At 39.7% G+C, this 11,510-nt stretch overlaps 1 protein-coding gene across 1 annotated transcript; it reads left to right on the top strand.

The window, feature by feature from the left end:
* Positions 1 to 2,493: 2,493 nt before the first annotated feature.
* LOC149194130 (uncharacterized) lies at positions 2,494 to 3,519 on the top strand. The gene has a single exon (XM_089407555.1). The coding sequence runs from the start codon at positions 2,494 to 2,496 to the stop codon at positions 3,517 to 3,519; it is 1,026 nt and encodes a 341-aa protein (XP_089263681.1).
* Positions 3,520 to 11,510: the final 7,991 nt, after the last annotated feature.

Genomic DNA, 11,510 nt, shown 5'->3' with positions numbered 1-11,510 from the left:
TATGCCCATTGGTGGCCAGCGATTCCTCACAAACTTCCTTCGGACATTCCTAAATTCAATGGAAATCCTGGCGAAGACCCGTCGAATCATGTGATGACTTTTCATCTGTGCTGTTCGTCGAATACCTTGAATGATGATTCGATAAGGCTTCACCTTTTTCAGAGGACATTGACAGGTCCGGCGGCTAAATGGTATATTGAATTACCTAGAGCCTCTTTCGACAATTTCAGTTCCCTAGCCACGACTTTCTTAACCCACTTTCAGTTACCTATAAGGTACGAAACTGGAACAGAGATCTTAACCAATTTCAAGCAGACAACGGCCACACATATATCTGATCATATACATGAGTGGCGTCATCGTCGCAGAATGGTAAAGACTTACGTTCCAGATCAGCTATTAGCTGAGTGGTTTATAAAGTCGCTTCTTCCTGCTATAACAGAAGATGTGGCCAAGGGAGGGGTCGTAACAGAGGAGCAGGTTATTGCTCGTGCCCAGTATTTAGACTTAGTATATACTCAGTCTGGCACGCTCTATGACAAGATACCTGACGCCCCCAGACCGGAATTTTCAATTCCTCCCCCTCCTGGATCAAATAGTGACTCTCATGCCGGCGATGGTGTGATTGGCACTGCAAACGCAAAGTCAACACGGGATTCGTCTAAGAAAGCCCGTAAGACTTCAAATCAAAATGCAAATGAAGAACTTCTTGCCTCGGAAGTAAGTGCCGTGTCGGACGACAAGGGCAAACAACTGAAGCAACCAGGGGGCAAGAAGAAAAAGAAAGGGAGAAAAGGGAAACCCCCTTCGGGGTGTCATATATGCGATGAGGATCATTGGACAGCAGATTGTCCATACAAAGCTGAGCTTAAAAGATTCTTTAAGAGTTCGAAAACCTCAGCTGTGTTGACTGATCCGTTTCCTAATCCAGGTCAAAATCTGGTTGCTAATCAAAATGCTTCCCGATCCCAAGTGCTTATGTTGTCTACCTCAAAGCAGCAGAATAATGCTTTGACAAGGAATAAAGATTACGGGAATCCATGGCTGTCGAATAACAAGGATAATGAACAACCTAGTAGTTCGACGACAGCTTTGACCAAAGTTGTGCCACCCATCATTCCTGAACCAATGATAAAGTTGCCAAAGGGAGTAGTACACAAATCGACATTTAATCCTCGTGCCAAAATAGCACAGAATTATAATATAATAGAGGACCTGGCCCAATCGCCGTCCGCTATGTCGACACTTGAGGTACCGCAAAATGGCCCCTCCCAAGAGCAAACTTTATTATCAGCAACGGGTGGGATTGGCCCAATGGATTCCAATCTTGTGGCCTTTGATCATAAAGGATATGACCCTAAGTTAACAGCTCAACTAGCTTTCCTTATTCAAGTGAAAGCCCTCAACAAAACTGTTCATCGAACAATTATTGATGAGGGGGCATCTACATGTCTTATGTCGATGAGTTGCTGGAAAAATTTAGGCTCACCACCCTTGTCGAAATCGTTAACGACCTTAAAAGCATTTGATGGACGATCATACACTCCCTACGGGATTTTAAGTAACTTGCAAGTTGAACTGGGGGGAAAAACAGTAGAAGTCGATGTGGAAGTAATCGACGGAAACCTCGATTACAACATCCTACTGGGAAGGCCTTGGATATATGCCATGGCTGCAGTTGTGTCGACCTACTTCAGGAGGATTGTATTTCCTTTTCAAGGAAAAATTACAATCGTCGACCAACAAACATTTCTCCCCAACAGTTCTCAAGTTACGGGAAGCAGCACAATGATCCATGAAAGTAATCAATCACTCCAAAATATCGGAATAGGTCTCCTAAAAGACCCTGCCTTAATGGGTACTTTTGCCCTACCGCTGGCAAGTAATCTGGCGGAAGTAGCCATAGTGGAAACCTACAATATGAAATCCTCTATATCCAACGGATTCAGAAGATTCCTAAATATTTTGTCAGCATGGATCGTCGCCCTAATGGAAATACTGTAAATACAGTGGGCACCGAGGACGGTTCTTATCTCGTGTCAAACTCGTTAAAAAATGAAACAAGGAGTCATGAGGATAGTTCTTTTACTATGTCAACCTCAATAAAAAATGAAACAAATCCCCTTTTTAAAATTCAAAGGTAAACCTTCATTCCAACCACCAAGTTGAATGCAATGAAGCTTGGGGGGCACCCTCCTTTGACATGCGTTATTATGATGCTGGGGGCATGCATATAAACTTATCACCGAGCAGTTTTAGCACATAGTTCATGCTCGTTAAAAAATAAGCATAAGTTGTGAGCAATCTTCCCCTAGAGTTCAAGCTCACCCAGAAAAAATATCCCGGTAAATAACCATTGTGTATGTAACCTCATCTGCCATAAAAGCCCTGGTCGTCTGCGGTATTTTCTTAATATTGCTATGCCTAAAGTCCCTGCCCTGGTCGTGTTTGTCCTTCCAAGGTGAAATCTTTGAGCAAACTTCAGGTGTTGCTATGGGATCCCCTCTTTCTCCAATTGTTGCTAATCTCTTCATGGAAAAATTCGAAACCAAGGCTCTTGACACATACCCTTTAAAGCCCAAGTTCTGGGGCAGATTTGTTGATGACACATGTGTTAATTGGCCTCATGGAGAAGAAGAGCTCAAGAACTTTCTGAACCATCTCAATAGCATATCTGAAGACATCAAGTTTACAATGGAAATAGAGGAGAACAACTGCATCCCTTTCCTTGACATTCTCCTTATAAGAAACAAAGATGGATCCATAGGTCATAAAGTATTCAGAAAGAAAGCTCACACAGACAATTACCTCCATGCTGACTCGCATCACCACCCAGCTCAGAAGATGGGGGTTCTACAAACCCTCTTCACCAGAGCCTGTAGAATTTCAGATGATAACCACACTGATGAAGAAATCACATACCTAAAGAGAACGTTCACTAACCTAGGATACAACAATAAAATCATCCACAAGGCCATCAAAAAGGCAAAAACTGGGAACAACATTAACAAAACAAGTAACCCCGCAGCTTCTAATGCCTACCTTCCCTACATACAAGGCGTCACCGACAAAATAGCCAGAATTCTCACGAAAAAAGACATCAAAACCTCTTTCAAACCTTTGTCCACTATCAAACAAAATATGAAATCTGTTAAGGACAGCCAAGATCAACTTCAACAAAAAGGTGTTTATGTCATTAATTGCTCATGTGGTAAACAATATATAGGGGAAACTGGTAGGTCTGTAAGGATAAGGCTCAAGGAACATAGCGCTGATATCCGTAAAGAAAGAACTCATTCTTTTGCTTTAGCTGAGCATGTAGGAAAAACAAACCATCACTTATGCCTGGAAGACACCAAGGTCATTGCTAATGAAAAGCACCATTTCAAGCGGAAAATTCGTGAAGCAATAGAAATCATTAAGCATCCTAGTAACCTTAATAGGGATGGAGGCTGGGACATTAGCAATGAAACATGGAAAACATCATGGAATTTAACTATCGTAGGTAGTGCAAGTTGATAGGCTACTGGCCAAATCCTCTCAATAATGTTGAAAGGCCATAAAACTGTGGTGCCAACTTTGCACATGATCCAATCTGTAAGGAGATCTTCTTCGGCTTGATGTGCAAGTACACATGTTCTCCAACCTAGAACTCCTTAAACAACCTATTTTGATCTGCATAACTCTTCTTCCTATCTTGTGTTTCCTTTAGATTCTTCTTTATCACTTGCATTTCCTGTTCCATGTTTTTCAGCATGTCTGGTCCAATCAACACCCTATTCACTGGATCACTCCAATTGATGGGAGTGTTGCAACTATGTCCATACAATGCTTCAAACAAACTCATCCTCAACAATTCATGAAACCCAATGTTGTAAGAGAACTCTACTAGGGGAAGGCACTCCTCCCACTTTCATTGTTGATGCATCACATACATCCTTAACATGTCCTCCAATATCCGGTTGACATTCTCTGTCTATCCATCTATTTGCGGATGATAAGCTATACTAAAGGACAACTCTGTGCCCAAACCTGCAAACAACTCCTTCCAAGACTTTGAAGTGAACCTTGCATCCCTGTCTAACACAATATTCTTTAGAACACTATGCAATCTGACCACATCTTTGATGAATACCTGTGCTATATCACTGGCTGAGAATGTAGACTTCACTGGAATGAAATGTGCAACCCTTGTCAACCTATCCATAATAACCATGATCAAATCATGTTGTCTCACTATCCTCAGCAACCCTGTGATGAATTCCATGGAAATGACTTCTCATTTCCACTCTAGAATTGTAATCAGTAGTAGAAATCTACTGGGATTCTTACACTCTTCTTTCGCGTGCTGAAAATCCAAACATCTAGCCACAAACTCTACTACATCCCTCTTCAAATTCGGCCAATAGTAAAATCTCTTCACTGCTATCAGTGCCTTCTGGTAACCTAGGTGGCCTAAATATGGTTTCATATGAAACTCTCTCAAGATCACCTTCTTGAGATCAATGTTATCCTACACATATATCATGTCTCTAAACCTGACCAATCCATATGATTTAAGATAATAGTCCACATCCCATGCACCTGTACTTGAACCTATAATTGTACTACCACCTGTACCTATACCAGTACTCTGTTGTAAACAGTGAAAAATATGCATATATCTGACATCTTGTTGACCTACCTACAAGATCCTATCCTTGTAGATATGTCCCATAGGATCTCATAGATGATAAGTGATTTACTCGTATCTGTCTGGTAAGAGAATCTGCCACTCTATTCTCTTTACCTTTGATATATCAGATCTCAAAATCAAACTCACTGATCATAGCCAACCAATGCGCTTGTCTACCATTCATATTTGGTTAGTCAAATAGATACCATAAACTAGTGTGATCACTCATCAATGTAAACCTCTTGCCCATAAGATAGTCTCCACATCTTTAATGCATGTATAATCGCTTCCAACTTGAGATCATGTGTCGGGTAGTTTTGTTCATTCTCATTCAGTTTCTGTGAATTGTAACATACCACTCGCCCACCTTTCATAAGGACTCCACCAAGTCCTTTCTTGTAAGCATTTGTGCACACTATAAACTCTTTATTTGGATCTGCAATCTTCAACATTGGTGCATGTGTCAACAACTGCTTAAGCCACTAAAAACTAGCCTCACACTCCTCTGCCCATTCACATTTCTTATCTTTCCTCTGCAATGATGTGATAGGATAAGAAATTTGTGAGAAGTTCCTGATGAACCTCCTATAATAGCCTGCCAACCCCATGAAATATCTCATCTCATACACACTCTTAGGATCTACCCACTCCATGATGGCTATTATCTTTTCTGCATCTACTACAACTCCTTCCTTGGAGACCACATGCCCCAAGTAATGTATCTTAGTCTAAAATAAATTTCACTTGTTGAGCTTAGCATACAACTAATTCTCTCTCAACAATCTCAATACTATTGTTAAGTGTTTGGCATGCTCGTTTTCATTTTTAGAATATACGAGTATATCATCAAAGAACACAATAAAAAAATTATCCAAATACGTACACAACACATTATTAATTAAGCACATAAATGTAGTTGGAGCATTAGTTAAGAAAAATGGAACAACAACAAACTCATAAAGCCCATACCTGGTCCTAAGTGCGGTCTTGTAAATTTCTTCCTCTTTGATGTGTACCTGATGGTATCCAGATCTTAGATCAATCTTCAAGAACACTGATGCTCCCTTCAATTGATCAAACAAATCATCAATCCTCGGTAATGGGTACATGTTCTTGATAGTCACTTTGTTCAACTTCCTGTAGCCAATGCATATCCTAAGAGTAACATCTTTCTTCTTCACAAACAATATTGGTGCACCCCATGCTGATACACTTAGCCTAATATCCCCTTTGTATATCATTTCCTTCAGCTGTAGCTTCAATTCTACCAACTAAAGTGTGCTTAGCATGTAAGGTGCTTTTGATGTTGGAGTTGCCCCTGGCACCAACTCAATTAAAAATTATACCTCCCTGTGAGGTGACAACTCTGTAATGTCCTTAGGAAATACATTCTTAAATTATTGTAACACCAGTTACCTTCTCAAAACATCTACATCCTCGACCTCCTTACCCTTATCACTAGAAATGTGCACTACAAATAGGTTACACCCTTTCTTGTAGCTCCACTTTGCTTGCATAGTTGTCACCATCCTAACTAATGTGGCTTTCTTCTTACCTTGTAAGACTCTTGGTTCTCCATTGTCATCCAAGCACTTGATATAATTGTCATAGCAATCTACCTTGGTTCTATGAAGATACAACCAATCCATGCCCAACAACATATTGAATGATCCCAACCGTAATACATTCAGATGTGTTGTGGTAGGCATACTATTCAAATCAAATGCACAATCTCTTACCCAATGGTGAAGTCACTTCTTTGTACCTGTAGCCAACTGCACTAACCAAGACTCTTCATGCAATTCCTTATTCAAACCACAATTATCCACCAATTCAAGACTAACATAGCTATAATTATATCTGGGGTCAATCAAAATAGAAATAACTTGATCACAAAGCTTACTGTCCATCTCAATGATAGATGCCTGATGATATGCCTGTTTGTTATCCAATGCTGAACAAATACAAGGAATACTCTTAACAATGTCCCCAACAAATTTTGCCTCCTATGGACTATATATCTGAGATCTTCCACTCTGATACTATGGACAATCCCTCCTGTGATGATCTCCTCCACAAGTCCAACACCACACAAGCTCCTTACTCTGCACCTCAAATCAATGTCCCTATCCTTTATATGATGCATTGAACCTTTTAGGTGGTGCAACATTCCCCTTGTTACCTATACCCTATGGTCTTTCTCACTTCTTGTCCCACTTTCCTTTTTTCTTTGTATTACCTTTCCAATCCGGCTTAGTCTTAGATCTACACTTTTATTGTTAATATCAATTCTTTAGCTTTTGGATGGCCTCCTCCAATGATCTAAGCACATTGAATTCAATCTTGACTTTGAATGCCCTCGGTAACCCACTAATTAATCTCTGAATCTTAGCATTTTCCTCTGTGAGATAAGGCACATACCTCAGTAACTCCAAGAACCTCTTAGTGTACTCATCATCTATCATAGATCCCATCTTTAGTTCAGAGAATTATTTTGCTCTATCATAAAAGTGTATTTCAAAAAAATACTTCTTCTTGAATAGGCACTCAAATTCACTACAAGTCAAATATTCCTCATGAGTACACCTAACGTTCTTCACATCTTCCCACCAAATGTTTGCTTTACCTTTCAAACTAAACGTAGCTACTTTAGCTTTCATGTTCTCTAAATAGTCATGCAACCTGAAGTACTTCCTCATGTGAAGAAACCATGCCTCTTCATCCTGTGGTTTCTTCATCTCTCTGTCAAAAGTACGTGGCTTTGCATTCTTAAACTCATCCAAAAAGTATCCCCTATCACTTCTCCTGTAAGGATGATAACAATGACGATCATCCATGATAACAATAACGATAACGATGGCGATCATCCATAATTTGTAGTATCCATGTTACTAGATCCTTGCCATAAAACTTTGTCATATCGATCTTTGTAATATGGCGGGTCTTCAATCCAATGTTAGAGTCGATGAAATCATGATTAATATTTCTTTTGTTCTTATCATGAGTTTCATCTAATACCTTTTCTCCATTAGGAAGAATTTATTGTAGCAACTTTGTCAAACCTTCCTTCAAACCTTCCATGTTTTCTTTTAAACCATTCTTCAAATATTACATGTTTCCTTTCATGCCATCCTTCAAACCTTCCATGTCTGATTTTAAACTATTCTTCAAACCATCCATCTTAGCTTCCATTTCATTTTTGGTTACTCTTTGCGAGAGCGAAATTTGTTGCACTTGGTCTCATAATTTTGATGTATCTTGTTGCATTACTTCCTCTTCTTCATACGTCATAGTAGAGGTTTCTAGTTGTTTAATAGGTGTCTCTATTTTCTTTCTTCGAGGAATTTTCAAATCAAACAATAATATCTATGCTTCATTATGCCCTTTGAATCACTTCAAACAAAAGTCATGAAATTTTTAAAAAATATATACACCTTTTTCTTTCCTTTAGGAGCTCTATCTCCAAGTTTTGAAATTTATTCTTGTGGTAACTATCTGAGTTCTCTTTCAAACCCCACAAGTTTTATCGAGATTGGATTACTCAAAAAAGGGTTATGCCAAATCTCCCACGATGACCTGATTATGGACTAGCTCAATACAGCGAAGTTGTACGGGATGCCATGTGCTACTGTTTCAACCTTCAGCCTTGAAATTGCTACATGAGAAACTACCCCGTACAGAAATTACCTACATACAAATTCTAAAACACAGAAAATAAACAATGTGAGAGCATAACACATAAAACACATATACACATAGATTTTCCCCTGGATCCCAAAACTGGGAATACCAGCTTGATTTTTCATTATGTTCCTTTCAATGTTACAATACATATTTATACATGCCGAAGCATCCAATACCATGGACTGAAAACCATCACGTCCAAAACCATGGAGCGAAAACCATCGCGTCCAAAACCATGTGCAAAAATCATGCTCAAAACCATAAGTAGGTCCACCCAACCTAACATATGGTCCAAAACCAAAATTTTCCGGGCGCTGCCCCAAACCCCATAGAGTGGGGTTACCTGCACCCCTCAAACCCTCATTTGACTCCCCCCGCTACGCAATCGGTGCAACGAAGGGGGGGCTTCGCCTCCCTTCTAACCTCCCGGTTAACTACATGGGCTAGTCATGGAAAGAATATAACACAACCCAACATTCTCCCACTTGTTGTTTTCTTTCCACAGGGGGCCGCAAGAGAGATTAGTCATTTATCCAACCCTGCAACACCCATTGTTTCTCTACACTAAGAGAACTTCTCAGAGCTCACAAATTTTGTCAATGCATCTATAGTATTCTTCAAAGTGTCCACCTTTACCAGCAACACCTTTTTGTCTTCTATCATATCCCTCAGAAAGTGATACTGAACATCAATGTGCTTTGCCTTTGAATGGTAAGCAGAGTTCTTTGCCAAGAAAATTGCACTTTGGCTATCACAGTCTATCCTTATAGCTCCCTCTACTAACCCCATACTTGAACACAATATCTGCAACCAAACTGCTTCCTTGCTTGCATGAGTGGTTGCCATGTATTCTGCCTCTGTAGTTGATAGTGCCACTACAAACTGTTTCTTACTCATCCAACTGACTGCACCTCCAAATAGGTTAAACACATACCCACTTGTAGATCTTCTTTGATCCAGATCTCCAGCCCAGTCTGCATCAACAAAGCCACGAATATCCAAAACTTTGTCCAATCCTGGTCTTCCTCGGTAGCACAAACCATAATCACTAGTTCCACGCAAATACCTAAAAACCCGCTTCACTGTTGTCCAATGCTCCTTCCCTAGTTTTGACATAAACCTTCTCAATACTCCCACTGCATGTGCAATGTCTAGTCTAGTACAGACCATCGCATACATCAGGCTACTGACTGCACTTGCATATGGAACATGGGACATATCCTCTTCCTCTTCTTATGTCTTGGGACACTGTTCAGTAGATAACTTTACACCTACAGGAATAGGAACCTTCACCAGTTTACTATCTTGCATATTAAACCTCTGCAATATTGTCTCGACATACTTCCTCTAGTTTAACCAGAGCTTCCTCTTTGCTCGATATCTTTTAATTTCCATTCCCAAAATATAGTTTGCAGCACCAAGATCTTTCATGTCAAATTTGAAGGAGAATTGGGTCTTCAAACCCTGGATAATTTCTTTGTCATTTCCAATCAGCAACATATCATCCACATACAAGACTAGATAAATAACACGGTCACCAATTAATTTAAGATACACACAGTGATCTGCTTTTCTTCTGGTGAATCCAAGTCCCCGTATAAATGCGACAAATTTCTGATACCACATCCTTGGTGACTGTTTTAACCCATTCAAAGACTTCTTTAACTTGCATATTAGTTATTTCTTACCCTTCACCGCAAAGCCTTCAGGTTGCTTCAGGTAGATCTCCTCTTCTAGATCCCCGTGAAGGAATGTTGTCTTCACATCCATTCGTTCTACCTCAAAATCAAAAGAAACAACAACAAATAAAATTAATCTAATAGAAGTTACCTTGGCAACAAGAGAAAAAATATCACCAAAATCAATTCCCGACAACTGGGAATAAATTTTTTCTACCAACCGAGCTTTTTATTTCTCCACCTTTCCTTCTGCATTTGTCTTCTTCTTGAACACCCAATTGTTGCCAATGGGTTTCCTTCCAGCTGGCAACTCCACCAGATCCCAAGCATCATTTTTGTGCAAAGATTCCATTTCATCAACCATAGCCTCTTTCTAGAGTTTTCCATCCTCTGAATCTACTACTTCCTTCACAGTTCCGGCATCATCATCAGTAATAGATAAAGCAAAATCTGAACAAAAAGCAGATGGACTATACCTTTCTGGCTACCTTATTTCTCGAACTAATATTCTCACACCCGAAGGTTGTGGCTCTTCATCTTCTGATTCCTCCTCCGCTGTAGAGTCTGATTCTTCCTCCTTTAGCTCAAACTCTATCTTCTCAGGTTCCTTTGGTTGGAATTCATTTTTTAATATCATCTTTCACCTCTCTAAACACCACATCTCGACTGTACACAACCTTCCTTGTTACTGGGTTCCAAAGCTTATAACCCTTTAAACCATCCGTATACCCATTAAAGATGCACTTTTCAGATTTACTATCCAACTTGGTTCATTTCTCCTTTGGAACATGTACATATGCATCACATCCAAATACCCTCAAATGTGAAAGAGAGGGTTTCTTTCCTGTCCATACCTCTTGTGGATTCTTATCCTCCAACGCTGATGAAGGTGATCTGTTGACCAGGTAACATGCTATCTCCACTGCCTCTGCCCAGAATTCTTTTTCTAACTCGGTACCACTGAGCATGATTCTTGCCCTTTCCATCAATGTCTTGTTCATTCTTTCTGCAACTCCATTTTGTTGAGGTGTATATGGAGTAGTATTCTGTCGTGCTATACCACACTTCTTACAGAATTCTTTAAATTCCTTACTGCAAAACTCTCCACTATTATCTGTCCTCAGCACCTTTATCTTCTTCTCTGTTTGATTTTCCACCAGAGCTTTAAATTCTTTAAACCTGTCAAAGACTTCAGATTTCTTCTTAAGGAAATATATCCATGTATTCCTTGAGAAGCGATCTATAAATGATACATAGTACACAGACTTACCTAGTGATGGAACCTTCACAGGTCCAAACACATCACTGTGCACAAGTTCTAATATATATGTTTTGCCCTCTTACCAATAGAGGGGAAACTCACACGATTCTACTTCCCATATACACAATTTTCACAGAAATCAAAATCCAGAGAGCTATTACTCATACCTTCTACCATACCCTTACCATGAAGTATTCAAAGGCCCTTCTCT

The sequence above is a fragment of the Pinus tabuliformis genome, chromosome 2_2 (genome assembly GCF_031772625.1).
Source record: "Pinus tabuliformis cultivar Carrire ecotype Pingquan chromosome 2_2, CPIR1, whole genome shotgun sequence".
NCBI lineage: Eukaryota > Viridiplantae > Streptophyta > Pinopsida > Pinales > Pinaceae > Pinus > Pinus tabuliformis.
Note: the sequence above shows the minus strand (reverse complement) of the source record. Positions and strands in the feature narration are given on the sequence as shown.